Below are 27,970 nucleotides of genomic sequence, written 5' to 3'. Positions count from 1 at the left end.
CCACCTGCCTTGCAAGTGCAAAGTCCCAAGTTCAGTCCTCGGTACCCAAAAAAAATTTTTTTCATTATAAAATAAGGGTGAGCCAACCTTGAGGTCCCTAACATCAGCAGGCCTCTACATTGAACAGCTATGAGAGGGCAAATGTCTTTCCACAGCATGCTATCCAAATAGGATATAGTGTGCAAACTGTGTTGTCATGTACACAGCATGGAAGCAATCCAGGATACAGGAAAGCTTAGCTTGCTGCATTCTTTAAATTTTATCACATCTGACAAATCAGAAATCCCCTCCCAATAAGGATATTAGAATAAAAATAGGGAGTACATGGAAAAAAGTTTACTCATATCTTCTTGGTAATTATAAGGTGTACTAATTTAAGCATTTAAGTTCTTTAGATATTTAAATTCTGAAATTTAATAATTTTAATTTGAACTGAATGGCCATTCTAGTTTGAAAGAGTTATTGATAGCAGGTTTGTTCTAAGCTACAAACCTGGTCTCATGCAAGAAAATCCACCTTCTTCCAACAGTAACCATTTACATACCTTTCCAATCTTGTTTTGTTTTTTTGTATCAGGGATTGAACTCAGGTCCTTGCTCTCGCAAGGCAGGTGGCAGAACCACTGAACTGAATCCCTGGCCACTACCTTTCCAATATTAAAGTATATCTTACAAAAGTTTACATTGATCTCCTCCCTTTGGTGATAGTATGTGAACAGTTACTCAGCTATATTCCCATGTGCACCTTATTCTTTTTAAATAAGTTTATTAACTCCCAGGTAGCCTAGAGAAATACATTCAAGTTTTAATAATTGCTCTATGAAGATGAAATTCATTTTTCTCCTCTGATAGATCCAGCTTTTAGGTCTTCATTTAATTTGCTGGGGAAAAAAAAATAATAGGTTAGAATACTTAAAATTGTTCATTCATACTAACCTAACACTAGCAACAAAAAGTTCCTTAATAAAATTTGGGAAATTAAGATTCAGCACTTTTGTGTACCTGCAAATGGAATTGTAGTTTTAGTTATTCCAGTCCAATACATAGATTTAGAAAAATTATAAACACACAAAAGTTTTTATGAGGTTTACCAAAATGATTACATTTAAACTAGTGACCGAGGTAATTTATCCAGAAAAAAATTACTGGAATACTATGTGTTACTGGAGTTAAAACTTTGACACATTCTTGTAAACATTTCTAGAAACTTCATAGTAAGTCCCTGACTTAGGAACATTCAAGTTGTGAACTTTCATACTGTATAAGATTCAGTTTGTGAGCTTATAAACAAATCCATCTTAAAAACAGTACTCCCAGAACTCTCATTTGTAAGTTGGGGACTTGCTGTATATAGTAAGTGCTCACAACACTGAGGTGAGTGTTTGTTCAATGTGCTCTTAGTTATGTATTGAACCTACATGTTAAGGTTCTAAGAAAATGATACTAGAAGAGCTGTAAACTGATAATGCAAAATCACCATAGCTCTAAATCCAAGCCCCAGTCAACTGAAATGGGGATTAGTCCTTTAGTGGTAAATAGGCCTTGAATTAGAAATCTGTGAGCAACCTTTAAGGCAGGAAGACATCATCGTTAAGATAGCTGCTCTTTACTAAATCCAATTATAAGGGCAGAGGACTACAAAGGCCTCTCACCATAGTAAATGCTTTTGGGCATTGTTTGTGTGAACAGTCGTAACTGCTGTAAAGGATAGCAGCTGGTACCACATTGAAGCCTTTGACTTCACTCTGAGGGAAAAGGATAGGCCAAGGTCTGAAGACCATGTGACCCTCAGAGCAGTGCTTAAATCCTGATAGGAAAGTGGAAGGGTGAAGAGCTGGAGCCTCATTCACTGTGGTCCCTCTTAGTAAAGCTATGACTTCCACAGGAAAAGATGTGAAGCGAATTATTACTCTGGCCTCAGTGCTACTCACCTGTAATATTTGCAAGACCAGAGACCCAGTTTTTATTTGGTGACCCACTGAGATTGTGTTGTCTGCTTAGAAAAGGGTGTTCATATACCAAATTTATACAGAAAGTGATAGTTGAGAGTGTCCCGTATCACTTACCTGTAGAGCCCGTCCTTTGGTCTCGATGGGAAGAGTAAATGCAGAAATGGCACACACAACACACACGGAAGAGAAAAGACACAGGGCTCCCAAGATTGATGCACTCATAAGAACCTGTAGGTCACGAGAATGACTCAATTCATTGTGTCCCAGATACCTCTGGATCTTTTGTATGGAAGGAAGGAGTCACTTTTTAAATCCCAGGTCTGTAAGGTATAAATTGCTGTCATTGGCATACTTGGGCCAAACTGATGTAGGAATCTGTGTGACTGGCATTAGTATGCACTGGTCAGTTTAGACTTCTACCTACCTTACCTGCCAGGCATCTCTAGAGCAAATTTCAGTATCTAGCAAAAATTGGAGATAGCCTGTTTTTCCACCCCTTAATGACAGTTCCCTTGATTTATTTTCTCTTAACATCTAGCCTCACCTGGTGGCTCACCTCTGCCAATCCATTACCTGCCTTCAGTTCTAATGGGGTGAAACAAGTTGTTTGGAAGAGATGTAATTTCAGAGGCTGAAAAGATTACTAACGTATCTTGTTTTTCAATTCCTGTGTGACACTTTGGGCTTCCTATTTGGTGTTCATTTTTCCACAGTAATAATGTGTTTCTTTCCATCCATCTACATCTTTTGGCCCAGATATTTTCACTCTGATAATAGCTAATTCATTATACTTCATTTGCTCCAGGGCTGTGTCCAAACTTGGCAGATTGGCACTTGGTTGTTAAACTAATGTTTGGTTTTTTTGAGAGGGTCTCACTTTGTAGTTCAAACTGGCCTCGAACTTGCCTTGGCCTCCCAAGTGCTGGGATTAAGATTTTGCACCACTAAGCCTGGCTTTTGTTAACTTACCTTAAAAAGGACAGTTAACTCTGAAATGATTTAGGGACAGTAAGGCTCTTTAGAGTCAAAATATTGCAAGAAAGAACTAGAAGCTTACCTGGTCTGGTCCAATCCCCTTACTTTGCACAGGAGCCTACACTAAATGACTTGTCTCAGTGATTATCACTCAGACTCATATACAGATTCTTGACAACCAGGCTAGTATTAGATTCTCCAAAGACACCCATCGGGGAGCTTACTGCCTTTGAAAATGGTAAGTAATTCCACTTACTGCAACAGAACTCCAACTTCACTAATTATCTGTAGTGCACCTGAAGAGGATAGAAACCAAGAGACGCCAGCCAGTTGAATTATGATCAAATCATACCAAAATAGGGCATGGATCTAGATTGTTGTGCTGCTGCTACTTCTACAGTTGGACCCCAGATTTCTCAGCCACCACCAGAGGGTCTTTAACTATCTTCACTTTTCACCAGTTTTAAAATATTTAAAATAAAATTTATTTTAAAAAATAACAATGATCCTTCAAAACTGAAAAGAACAAAACCAAAAAACAGAAGTCCTAGGTCACTTGAGATCCTTGATGCTTGAGTTTGGGTCATAGAATGTCTACAAGCCAGAGATGGTAACTACCTATTTTTGGCCTTCCTGGGTATAGGGCTTTGCTTCATAGCAATTCTAGTAATCCAGTATCTCATTACTGGAATATTGTTCCAATAAATACTGCCGAAGTTACGAAACTCAATTTCTGAATGTTTGCAGTGACCACTCCAGATTTCACTGTATCAAAATTAAAGAGGTCCTCTATAAAAAGCCCAGACCAGGGATGAAAAACATTACATGATGACTTAAAGGGTCAATCCTCAATCTAAAACTTGAAAGTTCACTCACCTAGAACTGAAAAGAGTGAGTCCACATATAGCTGGGAACTTTAACGTTCAACTTACCTAATAGAACTACTAAACAGCAAATCAGAGAACTTTATGATACCATCAACAGGATCTAATTGGCATTTGTAGAACAACCCAACATCATCAAAATACATCTTTGTCAGGGCTCATGGAACATTCACCAAAATCATACTAAAGACCATAAAATGAAACTCAGTTGTTATAATTGAATTCAGAATGTGTTGTAGCTAGTGTTATCTGGAAAGAGCAAGTTGACGGCAAAATCAAATCTCTAAAGATACAGGTCAAGTCTCAAAATTTTTAAACACATTGGAAAAGAAACATTAAATTAGTGAGACAGGTGACAGGAACAAGAGTAAGATATTTAGGCATAAACATGCTTACAAAAATCAACATTATTTTACTTATTTAAAAAGTTTGAGACTTAGGGCTAGGGATTTAGCTCACTGCCTGGCAAGCACAATGTCTTGGTACCAAAAAAATGTGTTCTGTAAAAATATAATTCTCATCAAAGTAATTAATTCTAATTAATTAATCAAAATCCCAGTAGGACTTTTGTAATCAGTTTGGGGAATACAATTGATGGTTGATATGAAAAAAATCAACATGTAAGAAATACCACAAAACCTGAAAACCATGGGGTGGGGAAATCTAGGGGGGTTTTATTACTTTAAAAATCATTTTGTAAGAACCACCTAGCACAAATTGTTCTTAACAGTGTTGGTTCCAGAGTAGATTAATAAAGCAGTCACAACAATATGCCCACAATATCTATGGACGTGGTTGTATTAGGATAGGGGCATATTAAGTCAGTTGAGGGCAGGCCAACAAGCAATAAAGCAGCTTTGCTGCTTTTGAGAGCTAGATCCTTACCTCGGGCTTGATGGGTAAATACACTGTGACTGGATCAAAGAATTTAATGTTTTGTCTTAAAAGCCTTTGGACCTAAATATTTTCAGAAATGGACAAATAGGCAGTGTGCACCATTCAAGAATGACATCTTAAGTGGAAAACCAGTAAATTGATTATACGTAACAGTACATGTAACCATACACACACATACATATATATAAATACATACACATATATATACATATACATACTTGCTAGTAAAACCAAAAGGTAAACTAAAAATATCTATTGTGCAATAAGACCTAAATAGACTATGGGAAAACAGCAAATCACATAAGCAGTTTTACAAAAGATACATAGTGAAAGATTCTCATCTTTGCTAAATGAACAGAGTCCAAGTGAAGGTAAGATGTAATTTACTATCTCCCAGATAAAAGTTTAAAAGCTTATTCTCCCTTTGATCAGGCATATTAAAGACCTTTTACAGTGAGCACATTCAGATGGCCCAGAGTGCTCATCTCTAGCTCAGGGAATGCAAAACCAACAAGGAGAGGCCATCATTTCTCACCAGTTAGGATAGCTGTTATAATAGCAGAGGCCTGGGTGTGTGGCTCAATTGTACACTTGCTTGGCAGGTACAAAGCTCTGGCTTCAGTCCTCAGCATTTGGGCGGGGTGGGGGGTGTCGATAAGACAACCTTTATAAATTGGTTGAGAATGTGGATTGGGGCAGCGATTATACAAAATTGTTTATAGGTTCCTACACCTACCCAAAGAAAAGGATGTTATCACATAATTATGGAGTTTCACAGAAGTGTCTGGTACTGGGGGTAGAACCCCCAGCCCTCTGCCTTTTTGAGAATAGCTAGCCTAACTGGTGAGAGATGGCCTCTTGTGGTTACAATCACTTAGTTTAAAATTAAACACTTTTGCCTAAAAATTACCCAACAGACTTCCTACAAAAGTCGGCTTTTTTGTCAGGCATAGTCTAGAATCTCCCTTACTATATGTTCACTGTTTCCTGTTTTTTTCTTAGCTACATTATACCAGTTAACACTGTCCCTTGTTTAGTCTCCATTAGGATGTAACTTTAAAGAATCTAGAAACTACTATGCAGTGTCTAGAATAGAAGAGCTCAATGAGCAAATACTAAGATTTAAATAAACAAAAATGTACTCATCGCTGAGGAAATGACTTGAGTCATAGCAGTCCATGTAATGGAACCTTTGTCCCTACTTAAAGAATGAGGTTGAGCTCATGTTGACATAATGTTGAGAACGGCAATTCCAGTGGTATATGTACCTCATACAGGTGTATGTGTTTACACAAATAGTTACACCCGTTGTGGAGATAGCAGAGTAAGATGGAGTCTGACACTGCCTGGTGTTTGCTTTCGTAGTGAGCTCCAGGCCATTTCCCAGGTTTTGCCTAATCTTTCCGACCTGCTTAAGAAGACTTCTCTGCTCTCTGGGGAGGACGGGGCCTCTCCTGTCTGAAGATTCAAATCAGGTTCAAGGGGAATGTCCATTTACCTCTGTGATGACCATAAAATAGTTACAAAGATTTATGAAATATAACTACATGCACATGGATATAGTACATAGTCTATACATACATAGAACGTATATGTACACAGACCTACATTTGTAAATGTTACTGTTACTCAAGACAGCATATGCACTAAGAAGTACCAGGAAAAATACACTCAAAACTACTATCTGCTTGTGTCTGATAACAATTTCTGGAAATTTTTTTTTCCTTAATTGTATATTTCTGTATTTGAGATTTTACAACCAGTGGGTTTTTATAAGAAAAAATGTAAATGATTATAAATAGCTGGGCTTGGTGGCACACACCTGTAGTCCCAGCACTTGGGAGGTTGAGGCAGGAGGATAGCTGTGAGTTCGAGACCAGCCTGGGCTACATAGTTCCAGGTCAGTCTCAACTACATAGTGAGACCCTGTCTCAAAAATAAAAATGAATTATCATAAACATTGTTAATATAAAACGAGAAACAGTTCAAAGTTTTAAAAAGCTAATCAATATACTGCAACAGAATGCCCAAAAAAGCTATTAGGAAAAACACAAGTCCAGTTGATAAAGAACTTTTAGAAAAATTAATAAAGCCCTATAAGTAAAAGTGGAAAAATTACAAAATGGAGAGTGAAATATCAGTGTGGAGCACACATCTGCAATCCCAGCACTCTGGAGGATAAGGCCAGAGGACAGTGAGCTCCAGGCTACCTGGGCTGCATAGCAAGTTCAAGGGCAGCCCAGACTAAGTGAGACCCTGTCTCAATAAGACAAAACAAAAAATGAAACCATTACTACTAACAGGAAGTGAAAAGATTAAATAATGCTTCCCACAGTTCATTCTAATAAATTTGGACAGAGCAGCCAATAAAAATTTCCCTGACATTCAGATAAAAGACCCAAGGAAAGATCTCACGATAATGGCCAAAGAAATACAGTACATCACAGCAAAAACAGGATTCAGCCTTTCACCTCCTTCCCTTTCCCTCCCCTCCCCCTCCTATTTCCAAGGAACAGAATCCAGTAAAAATTTCAGTAAAACCTGCCCACGACTCTAGAACCTAACATACACAAAAACAAATGACCATTTCATGTATGAGTATTGATTCCAAAGTCATGATTAAAATGCCAAGGAACTCAGTGGTTTGCTAGAAAGGTAAGGCTTAAGTGGCAGCCTGCACTGGTACGAAGGCTAAGGTCTCTCTGCCTACCCCTGCTTCCTCTTCCACCGAGCTAGCCAAGAGTTTCCAGTCTTTGTATAATATGTAACTATTCCAGCAAGGGGCTGACTCAGATATTTCAGCAGACTGTGCAAACTAATAATTTTAAAAATTGAATTTCTATATACTAAAATAAACATCAACTCTTCGAAATGTCACTATACGTCCAGCTCTCTGTAGGAGCCAGGAACACAGAAGTTAGCAAACTGCGAAGTGGTCATCCCCGTGCCTCTGTCTCCACCCAAATTCAGAAGTTGAAGCCCTGACCCCATGCAGTGGTGTGAGAATGGGCCTACAGTAATTAGGGTCAGATGAAGTCAGGATGGGTGGTCCGCCACAAGATCAGTGCCAGTGTAAGAGGAGGAGACACCAGAGCTTGCTCTCTGCCCTGGGGGCACAGTGAGATCGCCAGCAAGCCCAGAGGAGAAACCACCAGAGCCCAACCCTCCTAACTCCCTGACTTTAGACTGCCAGGCTCACTGTAAACCACTTTGACGATTTTGCTCTTTGTGAGAAGGGAGGAGATAAAGGGTTTGCACAATAACAACATATAGATCTTCAGGAAAATGAGTCGATGGGGATGAGAGTGCACAGGCCATGACTGGTTAGTATGCCGTGTCAGCAGTGCAGGAAAGAGTGATGGCAGTTTGAGGGCTAAGGTGATGATCCAGGTTAAGAGATTAAATCCATAGGATTTGGGGACTGACCCTAAAGGGAGGAAGGAGTGACTTTAGGAGGAACCAGGATGCCATTTACCAGAGACAACTGGGAGAGGAGTGGGTCTGAGAGAAAAGGAATTTAATTTCAGGCATTGCTGGGACACCCAAGTGGCAGTGTTGGAAGGAATTCAATGGAACTAGAGCTCAGAACAAAGGCCTGCCTAGTCCAGAGCTGTGAGCATGTAGATGGTCATCAAACTCGTAAAAATGATTGATATACCTAAGTACAGGAAGATAAGGGTCTAATATTGAGCAGACAATTCCCCAAGTTATAGATACACATATGCCTGGGAAAGATGGCAAAGTCACCAAAGAGAAGAGGGAAATCCTAGAGGAGCAATGTGAACAGAATCAAGACCTTAGCATGGGTGAAGGGTTGAGTGACAGGAGGGATCAAAGGAACCTTTGTATTTAAAATCATGAAGGTCTCGGGGAACCTTATCAGAATCCTTCTGGAGGCCTGGGCATAGCAGCAGGAGCCAGAGAAGAAGAAAATAGGAGGGGGAAGCCACTTACGAGTTTGGCTGGAAAGAGTTGACAGGGTTGAATTTACCATCTGGAAACCAATGGAGAGCAGTCCACATTGAAAGGGACAAGGGACAGTGAAATTGCAGGGGATTCAGTCACAAACCTGGAGATGCCAATGAGAAACCACTATTTAAAGAAAATAGGTTTTGATCCCTGCCCCCCCCCACGACAAAGTCAGTAGGCAAAAAATGTTAAAACAAATTATAATGAAAAATTACTCCAAGTAACAGCGAAAGTTGTAAAATGCTTAGGAACAATACGGGATCTATTTGGTGAAAACAAAATCCCAGCAAAGGGCATAGAAGGAAAATTGAACAAATGAAGAGAAATCTTGTTCTTGGGAAGACAACGTTGTAAGAAAAGTCAGTTTTCAGGCCAGGTGTGGTGGTGCACGCCTATAATCACAGCATTTGGAAGGCTGAGGCAGGAGGATCGCTGTGAGTCCGAGACCACCCTAGGCTACATAGTTTCAGGTCAGTCTCAACTACATGAGCCCTGTCTCAAAAAACAAAACAAAACAAAACAAAAAAAACATTTTGATAAATTAACTGATATACTTAATTAACAATTAAGATCTTGATAGAATTTGGGCCAACACAGATGGCAAAATAGAACTGAATGACTCCAACATGTATCTGAGAATAAAGTCATGAGGTGCTCATAAACAGCTGTTTTAAAAATTTATGACAGCCAGGGATTTAGCTCGGTGGTTCTGGCATCTGCCTCACAAGCACAAGGACCCAAGTTCGATCCCCAGTACCAAAAACAAAAAAATTATGATAAAATTCATTAATGAAAAGAATATGACAGTAAGAGCATAGGTCAGTGAACAAAAATAGTTAACTAGAAATAGATCAAGTACTGTAATTGTGGGAATACTATACAAGCAATCAGACATTTCTAAACCCTAAGTAAAAAGTGGATCATTTAATAAATAGTGTTGGAAAAGCCGTCTGCCACTGAGGAAATCATGTTTCCTGTGTTAATCCTCCCACCTCAGTAAACTGGCGTGAATAGGGCACGTTACTGGGTCACAATCTGGGGAGTACTCGGAAAGTTAATTAAATTGGATATTATGATTTAGACGTTTCTATGCGTATATCATACTCAGTTTATACTGCCTCGGTCCTCTCCCCTTGAAAATAAGAGGTTACAGAAAATTGTATATTTTCACAATCCCAGAGACTATAAAATATGAAGGCAAATGTTGATAAGTATAAGTAACAGTGTCCATGAACTTAAAAGTTCTGTACTGAGAGCCTAACCAAGACAATAGAAAAATCAGGATTATCTGTAGTATGTTAGAAAAATGGTTAAACTGGGTGTGGTGATGCATGCCTGTGGCTGAGGCAGGAGGATTGCCCGGAGTTCAAAGCTAACCTGAACAATAGAGGGAGACCCTGTCTCAAAATGAAAATGAAAAGTGGGTAAAATGTCTTTTATATATGAAGGATTCCCACAAGTCAATGCCTTAAAGACTGAATTGAAGCCGGGCTGCCTGGAATCCCAGCACTCTGTTCAATTCCACTTAACTCAAATTGGAATACAGCCTGGGGATTTTAGTGACTTAGGACCTGTTATCAAAATTTTAATAAAATTGGTATGGGGTTGAGGATGTAGCTCAGCGCAAAAGCCCTAAAAAGAACAAAGACTGAATTGAAAAAGTGGTAAGTTGGGCGGGGGATTTAGCTCAGTGGTTCTTCCGCCTGCCTCTCAAGCACAAGGTCCTGAGTTTGATCCCTGATACCAGAAAGAAAGAAAGAAAGAAAAATTGGCAAGTACTTAGGTAGGCAATATAAAACAAAAGTGAAATAAACATGAAAGCATTGAATTCTACTCCTGAATAAAACAAACAGTAATTAGAATAACACAGAGCTGTCATTGCCAGTGAGACTAGCAAAGATAAACAGGATGGGAGCACAGAATGCCAGAAAGCCAAAGAAAGCAAACCCTGACCACCAGACCTAGGGCTAGGAATGTGCCCTAAGGAGATGATGTTCAGGCCTGTAAAGGGCGGCTGAGACAGGAGGGTTACTGCATTCGAGCACAGCCTGAACTATATAGTTAAGTTCAAGGCCAGCCTGAGCTGCATATTGAGACCCTGTCTTACAAAGATATAAGCACAAAAATACAAGAGAGAATTAAATCACTGAAGAGTAACCTTTTTTTTTTTTCGTTTTTTGAAACAAGGTCTTACTGTGTAGTTCAGGCTGGCCTCAAACACTCGGTGATGCTCATGGCTCAGCCTCCTGAGTGCTGGGAATACAGGCATGCACCATCACATCCGGCTCTGAAGAGTAACTTTTAGATACAACTTCAATATTTTTCAACATTAAACAGGACCTTTTATATTCGTGGACATGAAAAATGTCTGCAGCATATTATTGAGTGCCAAAAAAGTATATGAATTGTCATATTTGGGTAAAATGGATAATGTGTAGTTACAATGCATTAAAGGAGCTTCATCAAAATCTTTAGTAGGGACCAGGGACTTAGCTCAGTGGTTCCACTGCCTGCCTCACAAACGCAAGGACCTGAGTTCGATCCCCAGTACAAAAAAAAAAACTTAAGTAGTAAAACTTTAACTTTGTCACTTTGTATTTTCTGCATGGAATGAAAAAAATGATGTTAAAATTGCCTTTGGGTATCTTGTGTTTGTGTGCACATGTGTGTGTTTTGAGGCAGGGTTTTGATATATAGTTCAGACCGACCTTGAACTCACTATGTAGCCCAGACTGGCCTTGAACTCCTGGCAATCCTCTGCCTCAACCTCTTATATGCTGGGACTATAGGCATGGTCCACTACACCTCATATATATGGCTCAAAATATTTTAAGCACAGGGCTGGGGATTTAGCTCAGTGGTTCTGCCACCTGCCTCAAAAAAGTGCAAGGTCCCGAGTTCAATCCCTGATACCAAAGAAAATACTACACTTTTTGGGGCTGGGTATTTAGCTCAGTGGTTCTGCCTCCTGCCTCACAAGTGCAAGGACCCAAGTTCAATCCCCAGTACTCCAAAAAAAATTTTTTTTTAAACAGGTACATCACACTTGACACTGACAAAACTCCACTCCTTGGACTCTAGGGAGGCTCCTCTGAGCTTCTTTCCTAACTCCTTTCCTCAGCCTGGCCTAAAGCTTTGAACACAAGCACAGTTTCTAACAGCTCAAGGCCTCATGCCTTGGATGCCAGAAGCTCCCCATAAAGGCCCACCCAGACAAGACCCCTGCTTCCATCCACACCTGCAGACAGTCCCTGTGTCCCAGCCTCTGGGGAGGGAGGGCCCCAAGTCCCACAGCAGCAGTGAGCTGCCTCGATGACTTTTGTAGGGACCAACACCCCTTTGCCAAGTGTCATGTTTTTATTTCCCTGACTCAACGCGGCCCCACCCCCACCCCCGCCTTCTCTTTCACAGACCTACTTAAATCTGGGCCCCTGCAAGTGGTGTTTGGTTCACAGTGGCTTTTCTCCTACTGCACTTAGTAATTACTAAGTTATTACTAATTAAAACTCATCCTTACCACTTTAATGAGTACCCAGCTTTATCTTTGACAAGGTCTATAAATTTGTTTAGCTAACTTCCTTTATGAATATTTTGTTTTGTTTTTTTAGTTTTGGTGTAATCTGACTTCTAAAATTTTAAAATAAACTTTAAAAAATTCACATCTATTCTGCATGCATCTATTGATTATTTTTAATAATATTATAAATTAGTTAAACCTTTTCTGCAGTGTCTCCCAAATTTGGTGAGAAATATAGACATAATTGGCTTTTTCCTTAAACAAAAATGCATTATGTGCTGTAGCATATGCCAGAGCTTAAAATTTCCATTCAGCCAACACAACTTTACGAACATTTTGAATGCACAGAGTTTTGATTTCACTTAACCTAGGGGGTTCTGCAGTGTCTTATTTGTGGACTCGCTGGTTTCCATACTTCACAGAAAGCTTAATCACTTGACAGGACAAAAAAATCATACTAGGGAGGCTGAGGCAGGAGGATCACTGTGAGTTCGAGACCAGCCTGGGCTACATAGTTCCAGGGCAATCTTAACTACATAGTGAGACCCTGTCTCAAAAAACCAAAAGAAAAAAAGAAAAAAATCATGGCTCAGCAAAATTTTATGTAATCAAATTTACCATCTTTTCCTCTATCTGTATGCTACAAGAAGTGTTCTCTGGGATTCTGAACTCTGCTTTTCCAGTCTTGCTAGAAGGGTGGTTCACCTTTGCCTCCCTCTAATTCACTGTTTCTACAGCAACCAGAGTGATCTGTTTAAAATGGAACGCTAATCATATCCCTTAAATTGTCACTTGAAACCCTTAACATATTGCCCATTGTTTCTAAGATAAAATCAAAAGCCCTCACTGTACCCAAGAGGCACATTCTCTCCCTGCATGTTCCCCTACTTGCCTGCTATGGAGTTTCCTGTTCCTGGAACAAGCCAGTCTCTGGCCCTCTGGGCCTTGTAGCAGTTGTCACCCTACTTGAAAGTCTGTATTGCCCTATACACCACTGGCAACTTCTCATACTTTAGGTCTCAACTCCATGTCACCTTCTCAGAAAGGACTTGCCCCAAAAAACCTGTCACCCCTCCTCATGAATAAATTATTTGCAAAGCATGAATTACAACCTGAAATTATCTTAAATTCTTTGCATGTTTGCAAAGAACCCAACTTCAAAGTAAGTTTCTTGAGGGCAGGACCCTGTAGTGCTGTACAGCCAAATACTCAACAGGTTCCCCCAAACCCCAAATCCTGCCACACAGCCTTTATCGATTTCCATGATGCACATCCTAGCACTGCGGCTAATTTCACACTGTAATGTGACATTAAATAGCTTGCAGATTTTCCTGAAAATTGAACCATTAGCTTGCATAAGCTAACACAGGCCAGTTGCACATACCACTGGGATCCTGTTTCACTTTTTTACTGCCACAAGTACGGGTGGGACTGCTGTGGTTTGAGCTTGTCCCCAAGGGCTCATTCACTCACAGCTTGGTCCTTGGTGTACACTGAGAGGAGGGGCCCATGGTAGGTCCTGAGGTGACCTGGGGGTGTGCCCTCAGAAGGGACTGTGAGAAATTTCCTCTTTGACAATGTGTTCTCTGCCTCTGCTTCCAGCCTGATGTCATGGGAACTCCCAATCCTGGAATTTCGACCTCCAAAATGTGAACAAAATAAACCTCTTTTCTTTATAAAGTACCCAGCCCTGGTTATTTTGGTACCTTAAATGAAAACAGACTAAGATGAGGACAATGCCTTCTAATTCACTGTCTTTATAACAAGGGTGATCTTTTTTAAATGCTATATAGATATTGAATTTTCAGTTGATTTCTTTTGTTGTCGTTTTGGGCAGTGCTGGAGGTTGAACCCAGGACCTTGTTGTACACTAGACAAGTGCTCTACCACTGAGGTACATCCCCACCCCTGGGATAATTTAACTTTAAATTCTATTTTATTAAATGCACATTGAAGCTAATTAAGTCTTATTGGGGGGGGGGTCTAACAAACTGAGAAGTTCCCTAAAATTGGTAGAAATTACTCCAGAAATAAACATTTCCTGAGTCATCAAAATAGGTTCTTAAGTGAAGGAACCTCTTTTTCACCTAACAAAGATCCTCTGTTTATCTACCCTGTTTCCTTCTGAAGCCTAACAAACATCTCAGGCTGAATGATTTCAGTTAAGAGAACAGAGCTGCCCAAGAGAAAAGATTTCAGAGAATGTTGTAGGAGGAGCCACAAAAGAGCTGGTTCTGCCGTACTTGGGCAGAGTAATAAGGTTATAGGGAGGAGACTGGGGACAATTGTCATGGTACCAGTGACAGAAATCAGGCAAAGACAATGTTTACAAGGTTTGCTGGATCTTGTGAGTGGATGTCTCCATTGACATCCCTCTGAGAAGCTTTCACGGACTTTGGATGCTCTGCATCCTCCTCCTGGATGGCAGACTAATTTGTTGAGGTCAGCTGCAGAAGAGCTGGACTCCAACCCCACTCCAACCACAGTCACACAACCTTGGGCTAGGAGGGGCCTGTACTGCAAACCTGGGTGACAGGCATATGCTAGGAGGACTCAGCCATCCACAGGAGAAACCAGCACCATACATCACTGAACTGAGGATGCCTGGTGTCACAGGCTAAGTGTGCCCCTGCAAAGTTCATGTACTGAAGTCCTGATCCTTAGTGTGAGGCTATCGTATTTAGAGGTGGGGCTTTGGCAGGTAACTAAGTCTTGAGGATAAGCCCTCCTGAATGGAATCTGTGCCCCAGAAGAGCTCTTTCCTCCATTTTCCAAATATAAAGCTTCAGTGAGGAAGTAGCCATCTGCCATGCCAGCCAGGAAGAGGACCCTTACCAGAACCAACCATTGTGGGCATCTAAGCTCAAACTTCCAGACTCCGGAACTGTGAGAAACAAGTTTCTGTTATCTGTAAGGCTCTGATATTTTATTACAGCAGCCTGAACTAAGACACCAGGTGGCCAGGGTTAGAGTGACTGGTTTCTTCTAGATGTTTCCAAGGGTGAGAGGATTCAGTCAGTCCCTGGCCTATCAGCAGAGGCTATATACTAATGAGTCTTTAGTTTTGTAGCAAAATGCTCCTTTTTTATTTTCTCGGACCACATACTACCATTATTTCTATTACAGTTCGTTTCTGATAGCTAAACAGTTCCAAACATTCTTTTTGTTTTGTTTTTTGTTGTTGTTGTTTTTTTGAGACAGGGTCTCACTATGTAGTTGAGACTGACCTGGAACTCACTATGTAGCCCAGGCTGGTCTTGAACTCACAGTGATCCTCCTGTCTCAGCCTCCCGAGTGCTGGGATTACAGGCATGCACCACCACCTGGCAAACATTCATTTTTAGAGGTGTATCTGTATTAAATTTATAACCATAGTTATTCAAGCGTACAAACATATCACTGATCACATGTGAACATTTTCCTTTAGCTGATTTAATAGCCTATCTTAGGGAATAAGAAAGAGAAAACCTATACCAACCCCAGGATGTTAAGCAGAGCACTCATTTGGTCCACTTGGGCTATTTTCTGCCCCACAAACCCTCCAGAAGACTGAGAACCCAGAGACTCAATTGCTAACAAAAGCTGAGGACATTAACCATGCCTTGGTCTAGTCATCCAGAGAAAGTCAATATTGTTCTCCTTTCTTTCACCAGTAGGCTCTTTCTGAAAACGATGAAGTAGTAGACATGAAGGAATTTTGAAAAGCAAAAGCATAAGACAAAAGCAGCCCCCGTTTTTAAGTAGGAAAAACACTCCCAAGAGGGTTAAAGCTCTTTAAATCCCTCGTGGTTCACAAAATCCCTATGTTAAATTCTAGGAACCTCATGTTGAAGTCTCTTCAGCAAGCACCTCCCTCAGAATGTCGCTTCAGCGGCTCACAGCCCTGGCTCTGGTCCATACTGATGCAACTCAGGCAGGGACAAATGACCAGACCTGGGCCAACAGGAGACCCTGGCTAGGGACCCAGAGATCACTGTCTTAATGGGGCAGAGATACGTCGGGTGGGGATTTGTGGGAATGCCCTGCACAGAGCCAAGCAAGCACAGCCGTCCCATCAGGAGAGAGGAGCAAGGCCTGCACACTTAGGCAGGCTCCAGGCAGACGAAGGGGCACCGAGTCATCAGGCTTGCCTTTCCTGCAGCTCCCTGACCAAGCGAATTTGTGTCCTATTGCAGTGCAGAGAGACAAACCATATCGCCCTCTGGCCCCAAGACCTGCGGGTCATATCTGCCTGTTTGCTCTCCAGAAAGCATGCTTCCGGTTGCCTTGGATCTCACCCCACTCTGTGCCCAGTGTGCCTGTGCACAACAGGGCCCTTGCCCAACACTACCTCCCTGCACTTTCAGCTTCTTTTTCCACTGTGAGTGTAGACAATCGACCGAACACATATCCAGCCACAGCTCTAACTCAGGTCCGAGCCTACAGTCGCTCCACTGCTCCAGCTAGTCCTTCCTTTTGGATGTATCCCCAACACTACCCAGCTGAGCAAACCCCAAAGTGCTAACCCTCCACACCATCAACTAGCCAAAAGCCCAGGGCACCAAAGCACCTCTTTCTCTATGCGAACGCTCTGAAGAGTGGGGCAGCAGTGCCTCTGGAAAACTCAAAAGCAGGCAGGAATCTGGGTTGTGCCTTTCATCTTCTGGGGCCTCACTCTTTCCCCACCGCACTCAGGTTCACCCTTGCAGACCCTGCCGCTCACCTGGGATATGAATGGCGCCACCATGGCCCCAATGCGGCACAGGGAGCCGCTGGTCCCCATCCCCAGGGCACGCATCGTGGTGGGGTAGACCTAGGAGAGGCACAGAACTAGTCACTGTCCCTCCTCGGCCCCATCCTCCTCCCTCCCAGGCCAGGCTCCAGTAGTTCAGAGAACCAGATGGACTTTAGATCACAGAAGTCCTGATCTGCCCTGGTGCCCAACTTGCAGTTTTTGTAACAATAAAAATCAGCCAAAAAACAAACACTTGGGAAAGTATCCTTTAAATGACCATCTTCCCACAAAGTGTATGTTTAACTGAATTTTCTAAATTTTAAACAGATAAGCTCTGGAATCCGACAGCAAAGTCCCCTCTTAGAGATATAATTGAATAAAAATGATTCTCCAGCATGGAAAGAAAGTACGTCCCTAGAAATTTGATCCAACAAAATCTTTAATACAGCTACAGTGAGGAGAGCTGACCGGAGGGCCAGGCACCTGCCACGTTTACCACATTCTCACCGAACACAGTGGTCTTGGCAATTGCACAATTTTACTGATAATCTATTTTCCTCCCACAATTTCTTTTTTACAGTTAGAGTAAAATCGCATCAATCTGTACTTCACTGGTCCGAGTCATTTTGTTTGTTTTTTGAGATAGGGTCTCACTGTATAGTCCAGGCTGACCTTGAACTCTCAGTGATCCGCAGCCTCTCAAGCGGTGGGATTACAGGCGAGCACTTTACCACGCCCGACTTGCCTCTGAATTCTTATAGAAACTGGCAGAAGTTTAAACGAGTCAGCAAGCATTTGTTAAATAAGATTATAGGGAGAATATATGGTACAGAAAATGGTATCTCAAATTTTTGGAACTTTTAAAAAATGTTACACCATATTGATAAAATCCTTTTTATTCATTCATTAAAGCAAAGCACGTAGCCCTTCAGTGGGCCACATCTTATTGGCTACCACTTGTCAAAGGCAAGAGTAAAATGTTTTTCTGCCTCTATATTTATAGGAGAAAGTCTAGGGGTTGAGTGTTTTTCTGGGGGGCTTTGCTGTGGTGCTGGGGATTGAATCCAGGGTGCTGACCATGTTATGTAAGGGCTCTATCACTGAACTATACTCCTAGTGCTTCTTTTAAATTTTGTTTTGAGGGCCAGGGATTTAGCTCAGTAGTTCTGCCGCCTGCCTCGCAAGCGCAAGGTCCCGAGTTTAATCCCTGGTACAAAAAACACAAAACAAAACAACAAAAAATAATAAGAAATTTCGTATTGAGACAAAGTCTAAGTTGCCCAGACCAGCCTCTAATGTTGCATTCTCCTGCCTCAGCCTCCCAGGTAGCTGGGACTATAGGCATGTGCCACTGTATTTAGCTGCTTTATTTTCTGAAAAATGAGACTGCTGGATAGGACTGAAAATCATGGATTCAGATGCATGGAGATGTTGTCTTTTTTTGCTATTATATCGTCAGTTTCTTGTTCAGGTTCTGAGTCATTTGGAACCTAACAATGATAGATTATCACTTTAGGTCCACATCTTTGGGGTTTTAACAATAGGTATTTAAAATACTTAGAAATGACCCTCAAAATGAGTATATTTTAAAATATGCATTTAATCAAATGCTACACATACAAGTCTAGAAACATAATATGTTATAGATTTTGGGGGGCTCATAAATTCAAAAAGTAATTTTAGATGTCAGTGGAATGAAATGAAGTACTACATTTCATTCAAATATCTTCTAATTTCCTATTTCCGCCTGTGTGGAAGGAAAAGAGAGTACTTTTCTCCGTGGCTTGAATGGTTTTTCTTTTGGTTTGGTACCAGCTTGAGAAGCAGGAGGTGGCACCACTGAGCTAAATCCCAGGCCCTTGCATAGTGTTTTTGTTTTGTTTTTTGTACCGGGGATCAAACTCGGTCCTTGGGCTTGGGAGGCAGGCGCCAGAACCTCTGAGCTAAATCCCGTGCCCTTCAATAGTTTTTGACAGGTCAGATCTTCCCTGGGAACAACTGAGATGAAAACTAACATATCTCTATCAGCCCTCTAGCACCATCCTCTCCAGCTCAGTGACTGACAAGACCACTTCAACTCCCAGCAAGGTTTCTATTAAAATATTGTTTAATTTCTGGGAATAGCAGCTTTTTATGGCAGGAGCTTATGAAGACATTTCCAGCTACCTCAGGCAGTGCCTCACATAGAGTAGACTTTTTTTTTGGTACTGAGGCTTGAACTCAGGACCTTGCGCTTGTGAGGCAGGTGCAGCACAAACCCCAGCCCTAGAGTAGACTTATTAATTCAATAAACTGCATTAAATTACAATTAAAGAGTAAATCACAATTACATTCAAATTTAAACTATATTCAGAAAATAACAGAGACGGAAGAAAACAGTCTTCCAGAAAAATAAATGTGAACTGGGCATGGTGGCATATGCCTGTAATCTGACACTCTGGAAGGCTGAGGCAGGAAGAATACAAGTTTCAGCACAGCCTGAGTAATTTAGCAAGACAATGTCTCCAAAAAAAATAAATAAATAATAGGCTGGGATTATAACTCAATGTGAAGTCCCTGCATTTAATTCCCAGGCAGCAAAGAAGAGAAGAGAATGGCACCTTCTGATTTCAAGAACAGAAGGGGACTCTCGTGCTACCCCTGCTGCTCTCATTCTGTGGCGGCTGGGGCAGGGCAGGGCCTTCTTTTCACAGCCATGTGGCTTAGTAGGAAAGCGGGGAGGTCCCACCTTTCCTCTCTGGGCCTGGCTTTCAAGAGACTAAACAAGAGAGAGGAAAATCCCCCCCAGACAAGCTTTCTAATGTCCTCTTAGTGGGCGTTGGAAGGGGATCATCAGAATATCACCCAAGTCAGGGACTCGCCATCCGTCGGAGTTAGAAAGCCCTCAGGAACAGCTCAGCTGAGCACCCCACACAACCCCTCCGGGCACTCACCTCTGCCGTGTAAATGTAGATGGTGTTGAAGTTGGCGGCCACCAGCGCTCTCAGCATGAAGAGGAAGCCGATGAGGCCAGCGCTGGAAGGCAGGGAGCAGAGGGAAGTTACAAGCAGCCTAACCGTGGGGTCCCAGGGCCATTCCCAGACGCATGCTGTCGCAGCCCCCAGAGGTAGGCAAGACAGCTTACAGCTTGCTCTGTGGCTGCCAAAGGTTGTTTCTAGGACCCCGCCTCACGGGCCCCGAAACCTATGGAGGATCAGGTCCATTCCATAAAATCGTGTCACTTTTGTGCAGCATCTTTAGATTTACAATACCTAATTCAAAGAAATGTTATGTGAATAGCACTTATGCAGTTGTTGTTTAGGGAATATCAACAAGGGGAAAATTCTGTTGTACCTGCTCATTATTGGTGCAAAGAACTTTTCTTTTCTGGGTACTGGAGAATAAACCCAGGACCTTCAAAACTAAACTATATCCCAAGCCTTTTTAATGTCTTATTTTGAGACAAGGTCTTAAATGGCCCAGGCTGGGCTCAAACTTGCAATTCTGCCACCTCAGCCTCCCAAGGTGCTGGGTTTACAGGTGTGTACCACCACCTCCAGCTTGCAAATTGCTTCGAGTATAAATTATAAATGAAATGATTTCCACACCACAGACAGGTATTTAAACTATCTTGACATTCATTCAGATAATTTGGTAATTAGGACTGTTCTCCAGCTCTCTAGGGAGCTTCCCATAGTGTTCCTAAACATTTCGATGGGTAAAGTGAGTACTCCAACACGGGGCCCATATCCCACAGTAGCTGAAACGGGCAGAGGAAGCAACCTGCAGTACGGGGCACGAGCCTCCCAATCAAACAAGCAGCCCATTCAACAGCTTGGGTCTGGAGAACCCATTTGAAAACCACTGCATGAAATGTTCTCAAACAACCAATGGAAAAAATAAATACCTGGAAGTACAGATATTGAGGAGAAGGAAAAATAAAGCTGTGCATCCCATGGTGATAGAAAGGCTCAGCCGTCTTCCAAGGAAATTGATGCCCAGGATGTTTAAAGGGTTCACTAGAAAGCAAACAGCAAGGGCAATTTCTGCAGCCTCGGAACACAGCAGCATTTGCCCACAGTGGCATGGATTCGTCCGCATCACTTCAGAAAGCAGCCTCATCCAGACTTCTCTGACGTCCCCTTCACAGCTCAGCCACATCATCACTAAAGACACAGCGCCTTCTATCTGTTCTCCCCACACAGTCCAGGAATGCCAACCCTGGTGCATAAGGACATTTTACGTGCGGGGTGCTCATTGCATCACGGAGTCTATGACAAATGGCCAGGTTGGTAGGCCTAAGCGTAAAATGCTTTGCACTGGTTCTGAGTTCCAGGTGCCATTGACTTTTAAGTACCATCATTTTGTGTCAGGTAAAACAGAAATAATGGCGCCAATTGAAATCCAAGTGGTGCATGCCTATTCTGGTGCTGGGAGGCTAAGCCAGGAGGGGAGCAAAGTTCAAGCCCAGCCTGGGAAACTTATTAAGACTTGGATGGATAGAGGGGATGGGGGAGGGGAGGGGAAGGGAGGGGAAGGAAGGAAGGAAGGAAGGAAGAAAAAAGAAAGAAAGAGGGAGGGAAGGAAGAAATGGACAGAAATCTAACAAGATATTGAAATTTCAGAGAGAGAGAAAATAATGTAGAACTGATGTAATACAGTGATCCAAAGCTTTGGTCCTATAAGGCCCTCCTCCCCACACTAATGAAAAGTCAAGACATACCAGCAGATTGTAGGGCCTTGTGCAGTTCCACTAGGCAGGAGCCATGTCCCAGGCTCACCCCTGTCTCCTGAGACTCAAGATACACACAATCTCCTCCCCCCCAAATACCAGAGAGGTCCCTGACACACACATGGACACATACGAGCAATCTCCCCAATGGTGCTGATGATCATGGTCCGGTAGTCAGAGGGGGCGAACTGGTGGCAGTAGCAAGGGCTCTGGCTCCCCTCCGAGTCCTCTGTGGGTACCGCTGCCTGTGACTCCGACTTGGCCCCGCACACCAGATCCCGCTCCAGCAGCTCGGCACTCGCCAGGATAACCCCGTAATAGGCAAAAGAGATTCCTAACCTAGATGTGAGAGAACACCACAGCAAAGCTTGCAGGAGCCCTGAAGAATGAAAGAAAAACAAGCAGCAGAGGAAAGGAGGGGAGGGCACCTCGAGCAGAAGGCACACGACAGAAAAGGCAGAGGGCACAGAAAGCCCGGCTTCCGGTACCATCCACAGTGCCTTTGGGAAACACGTATGCATTGCTGTCAGGTGCACACTTAGCAGCAGGATTGCTGGTCCCTAAGACACGTGCTACCCACTATCGCAGATCCTCCCGACAGTCTCCCAAAGCCGGCGAGCCACGTGTACCACAGCACACTGTGTTTGGAGTTCCAGCTCCTTTACATCCCTCCCAGCACTAGATAGAGCTGGACCTTTTCACTGTAGCCATTGTGGTGGGCTGCTATCTTACTGGTTTTAATCTGCATTTCCCTGGTGACTTTAGGTTGAGCATGTTTTGACATTTTTTTTCTTTCCTGTACCAGGGATCAATCTCAGGACCATTTTCTTGTCAGACAGGTGTGGTGCCGCTGAGCTATATCCCCAGCCCCGTACTGACATTTTTATCTAAAGTACATTTTTAGTGATGTGCCTATTCAAGTCTGCTGCCCAGTTTCCAACTGGGTGGTCTAGCTTTATCCTGTGAAAAATTACACTTATATATTACATATAAGTAAAAAATATATACACGATGCTCGTATGGCTTGTGTCTAGATGTTCCCCCACAGCCTCATGGGTTCACAGGTAGGGCTGTTGGGAGTCGCTGAATCATGGGTGTCTGATACTGGATTAGTCCACTGGTTGGTTTAGCACAGTTCTGGGTGTGGACAATGGAAGCCCCATGCTGGGTATGAGTGGCACCATCCAATAGGCTTGTAGCCTGGATGGGATAAAAAGGAAAAGAAGGTTGCGGCTTCATGCCTACCCTGCCATGGACTGTTTCTCCTCTGCAATGCCCCTCTGCCATGCCAGCCTGCCTTGAAGCCAGCCGACTATGGACTGAAAACATCTACAAACCATGAGCTAAAATAAACCTTTTCTTCTTTAACTTAGGAGTGTTGGGTGTTTTGTCCCAGTAACAAGAAAAGTAACTAAGATATATTTCCAAATAGTATATCCCAAACTTCTCTCCCACTTGGCAGCTTACCTTTTAAGCTTCTCGTGATACACTCAGAGTTGCTAATCTAATAAAAGTCACCAACCTTTTTGTACTGAGCATTCTTTTGGTCCTATTTAGGAAGTCCTTACTTGCTCAAGGTCAAGGCTATACAGACAGAAAGCAGAGGGGACTGCAAGAAGCTGCCCACTAAGTTTGTCATTGGGGACTTCAAAGGACTGGCTTTTGTGACTGGGTGAAGGAAAAAAACCCAGGCTACAAAAGGGCAGGAGTAGCACACACATAGGCTCACAAGAAACAGTGAGGCACTGGTTGTAGACAACCTGGTTTTCTTTCTTAAAACTTTACTTACTTCTGCTGCTGCTGCTGCTACTGCTGGGCTGGTGTTAGTAGAAATAAGATGTTGCTGGAGGGAATGTTTGGAATCTGTCTTGCATTTTTTCCCAGCAGTACTGAGAGTGGATCTGCAGGAGCCCCTAGCCCCTTATCCACAGGGAAAATACTCCAAGACCCCCCAAGGGGATGCCTGAAACCACACAGTATCAAACCCTACATCAGTGACGGCCAACCTTTTAGAGTCTTCAATGATACAAACAGCCCACTCTGACACGTGTGCCAAAGATTCGCCACCACTGCCCTACATATGGGAGGGTTTTCCCTATATGATGATGAAGTTTAAATTAGCCACAGTAGAAGATTAACAGCTAATGATAAGAGAGAAATTATAACAACACACTATAATACAAGTTATGTGATGTCTAATGAGTCAAGACAAATATTAATATTTTCCGACCATGGTGGACTAGGGCTAACACAAATCATAGGAAGCCAAACCACAGATAAGGGAACGCTAACATGCTTAAGTAGGTATCCTCTAAAGTCTGTATATGGTGGTGCCTCAGTTTACAAACTTGTTTTGTTTTACAATTTGAGGGAAGATGGCCAGGATCGTGTTCATTACTCAATGCAGTTTGCGAACAGAAACAAAATTTTGCTACTTTTCTTTGTGAACCAAATTGTTTGCAAACATTAACATTCATGAACTGAGGCATTACTGAATCTAAAACTGGTTTTGAAATAATTGTACTCTCACCATATAACCCAGATCTGTAATGTAGTCCGTAAATATTTAGCATCCAATAGGTCTGCAAATCTTCCCCTTTTTTCCTGGGGTAACAAAAGTGGGGGAGACAATACATTGAGTGGGAGAGAGCTAGGCAAATACTTTTGCAACATTTTAGATCATAGTAAACAACAATAATCCAAGTATGGTGGCACATGCCTGGGAGGCTGAGGCAGGAGGATAGCAAGTTTGAGCACAGCCTGAGCAACTCAGCAGGATGGTCTTTGAAAAAATAAGTAGTTCAGTGCAGAGGTCCTGGGTTCAGTCCGATGTCGCCAAAGGAAAAAGAAAGCTGAGGATGGTGGTATATGTCTATAATCTCAGCACTTGGGAGGCCAAGGCAGGATAATCCCTACAAGTTCAAGGGCAGCTGGAGCTACATATCCAATCGCTGTCTCAAAAAACCCAAAATGCAAGCAAGCAAACAAAACAAGAATACATAAGACACTATGACCGAGTGAGATAATCACTCCATTTCCACGGCACACCTGACCCAACACCCTGAATAACCTTCCTCAACACATTCATCTGTGCCGCTCAGTCTTTGGCATTTTATCATCATTGGCCAAGGCAGAACTCACTAGACTTAAGATTTAACTTTCCGCTCCTCCCCTCACCATAGCTGCACAGGGGCAAGGAAGGAGAGAGGAAATATAAAAAGGGAGACTTGTAAAACAGATGAGGAATTCATTTAAATTTTCCTTTTAGAAAATGTTTATGTTAAGACTCCTTTGAGACTTCCAATCCTAGTTCTTTGAGGTATCTCCATACTGATTTCCACAGTGGTTGCACCAATCTGCACTCCCATCAACAGTGTAGAGCAGGGTTCCTCTTTCCCCACAGCCTAGCCAGCATGTTATTGGTTGATTTCTTGGTAGCAGTCGTTCTTTCTGGGGTGAGGTGGAATCTCAGTGTTGTTTTCATCTACATTTCTCAAATGACCAGTGATACTGTCTTTCGTTTTCTTGAGTTTATTGGTATAATCTAGGTATGTTTTCTTTTTCATATGTTTATTTGCTATTTCTACTTCTTTGTCTGAGAAATGTCTATTCACTTCAGATGCCCATTTTTTCATTGGGTCCTTAAATTTGGGGGTCTGATTTTTTTAAGTTCTTTATATATTCTAGATAGTAGACCTCTATCTGAGGAATAGCTGGTGAAAAAATTTTCCCACATTGTGGATTGTCTCTTCACACTGTTGATGGTTTCTCTTGCTGTGCAGGAGCTTTTTATTTTATTTTTTATTTTTTTATTTTTTGTTTTTTTGAGACAGAGTCTCACGATGTAGTTGAGACTGACCTGGAACTCACTATGTATCCCAGGCTGGTCTTGAACTCACAGTGATCCTCCTGCCTCAGTTTGAGTGCTGGGATTACAGGCGTGTGCCACCATGCCCAGCCCAGGAGCTTTTTAATAAGAAGACATTCTACTTGTTGATTGTTTCTGCTAGCTCATGGGCAACTGGGTTGTTCATAAAACCTTTTCCTACACCAATGTCTTCAAGAGTTCTACCTAACCTTTCTTCCAGTGTTTTTGTTTTAATATTTAGATCTTTAATCCATTTTTTTTTTTTTTTTTTTTTGGTACCAGGGATTGAACTCGGGTCCTTGCACTTGCAAGTCAGGCCACCGAACCGCTGAGCTAAATCCCCGGCCCTATTTTTATTTTAATTTAGTACATTCCCCTGCTGGGTATCTTCCCTACAGAATTTTAAAAATCATATCATAACTGGTGCAACCACTATGGAAATAAATATGGAGATACCTCAAAGAGCTGGAACTAGAGGGTCCATTTGACTCAGCCATATCTCTGCTGGGTATCTTTACAAAAGAGCTAAAAGAATCATACCACAGCGATATATGCACACAAATTTTTATAGCAGCACAGTGTGTAATAGCTAAAACTTGGAAACAGCCCATTTGCCCATCAGTTGGAGACTGGATAATGATGTGGTTTTTCTATAAAATGAAATAGTACTCAGCCATAAAGAGCGAGAGAATAGAGTCATTCATAGGAAAATGGATACATATTGAGGATATATTCTTAAGTGAAATAAATAAATCACACATGTGTAAATACCAAACAGTTTCTCTGGTGTGAAAAACTACAATAGTACATAAGATCCTAGTTGACAATGTGAAATAGGAAGAAAAGGGCTAAAGGTGTAGGGAAAGTGGAAAGGGTAGGGGAAAGGTAATAAGGGAAAAGAAAAAATATGAGAAAATGAAAAAATGGAAATAAAGTGTTTGTAAATGGGGAGGGGAGGAGGGGGTGAAGGGAGGGCAGGGACAAGGGGAAAAATGAGAACCAGTATCTGTCATGTAAAGGTACAGGATCCCAATAATGAATGTAACTGTACTGTATACCTAAAATGTACCAATCAACTCAATGAGAAAAATAATCATATCATAGTGATATATGTGCACCCATGTTCATAGCAGCACAATTCGTAATAGTTAAAACTTGGAAGCATCCCAATTGCCCATCAACTGGAGACTGGATAAAGAAAATGTGGTTTTTAAAATAAACTGGAGTACTACTTAGCCACAAAAAGTGACAAATTAGAGATATTTATAGCTATGTGGATGTGCATTGAGGTGATACTCTCTAAATAGGACACATATGTGTAAATACTGAATAGTTTCTCTAGTGTTAGAAACTGAAAGTGTAAATAAGGACTAAAAGGTATAATAGATAATTGAAATAGGAAGAAAAGGGACAAAAAGGAAAGGGAAACAGGAGGGGTAGTGGAAAGGAAAGAAAGGAATGGAATATGAGAAAATGAAAAATAATGTAAAGTGTTTGTAGATTGGGAGGGAGGGGATCAAGGGGGGGACAGGGGAATGGTCAAAAAAAATAAGAACCAAGATGGATTATGTAAAGGTACAAATTTCCAACAATGAATGCCATTATACTGTATACCTTAAATGTACCACTAAAATTAATAAAAGTTTTAAAAAGAAGACTCTCTGGGCTGTATAAAAAAATAATGAATTTGAAGAGGAGACAGAGCACCAACTTCTGCATCTCTAAAGGAGTAGTTAGCAAAACTTCCAGTCTATGTCGGTGCCCACTCAGTACTGATAGACAGATAGATAGATAGATAGATGGATGGATGATAGCCAGACAGACAGATAAGGACGGTAAACTGAGATTGTGTGGTGACGTATTTTTTATGGACAGCTCGCAATGCTCTGGAAGATTCCCACTGGAAAACCAACAGCACTTCCCATAAAAAGATCTGGGTCACAGGCCGCCAAGACTAGGAGTGATCCAAGGTGTCCAGGATTTCATTGTCACAACAAAGCCCAAGGCCACTTCAAGATCTCCTGCAGCAGTGGCTCCTGAATTCAGTTCCTGGTGATCATTAAACCCTCCCCGCACCCCCAGGAAGGTGACTCAGCCATGCCTGTTACCTCCTCTGTGACCCTGCCCAAGCATCCAGTCCACATATCTGGGCTGCTCTGAACCTGCCCCTTCACATGCAATGCTCAGCGCACTAACCAGACTGTGAGAAACGTGTGCAAAGGACATGAGCCACACAGCACAGAAGGTAAAGAGAGCGCCAGATAGGAAATGGAAATTTGGCCGGGCGCGGTGGTGCATGTCGGTAATCCGACACTCCGGGGACTGAGGCACAAGCGTCACCACCAGGTTTGAGGCCAGCCTGCACTACATAGTGAGGCCCTGTCTCAAAAATCAAACAGATTTAAGGCTGGGATTAGCTCAGTGGTGCCACTGCCTGCCTTGCAAGCACAAGATCCTGAGTTCAATCCTCAGGACCAAAAAAAA

The 27,970-nt window shown here is 42.1% G+C and overlaps 1 protein-coding gene across 3 annotated transcripts in view; it reads right to left on the bottom strand.

Annotated features, from left to right (window-relative positions):
- Positions 1 to 804: 804 nt before the first annotated feature.
- The window catches only part of Svopl (SVOP like), a 47,642-nt gene continuing 20,476 nt past the window's right edge, over positions 805 to 27,970 (bottom strand). Inside the window, exons 9-15 of one of the 3 annotated variants that reach the window (XM_033764515.1) lie at positions 24,149 to 24,222; positions 21,752 to 21,957; positions 20,794 to 20,905; positions 19,841 to 19,922; positions 16,896 to 16,985; positions 2,066 to 2,179; positions 805 to 880 (exon numbers count right to left, since the gene is read on the bottom strand). In XM_033764515.1, coding sequence (XP_033620406.1) covers positions 869 to 880; positions 2,066 to 2,179; positions 16,896 to 16,985; positions 19,841 to 19,922; positions 20,794 to 20,905; positions 21,752 to 21,957; positions 24,149 to 24,222 — 690 coding nt within the window. In that variant the 3' untranslated portion in view covers positions 805 to 868. Of the gene's footprint in view, positions 881 to 1,931; positions 2,180 to 16,895; positions 16,986 to 19,840; positions 19,923 to 20,793; positions 20,906 to 21,751; positions 21,958 to 24,148; positions 24,223 to 27,970 lie in introns of those variants that run through there. The other 2 variants (XM_010631702.3, XM_010631703.3) reach the window with 2 other exon arrangements.

Source organism: Fukomys damarensis, unplaced genomic scaffold (genome assembly GCF_012274545.1).
Source record: "Fukomys damarensis isolate Sample0158 unplaced genomic scaffold, DMR_v1.0_HiC HiC_scaffold_16, whole genome shotgun sequence".
Taxonomy (NCBI): Eukaryota; Metazoa; Chordata; class Mammalia; order Rodentia; family Bathyergidae; genus Fukomys; species Fukomys damarensis.
Note: the sequence above shows the minus strand (reverse complement) of the source record. Positions and strands in the feature narration are given on the sequence as shown.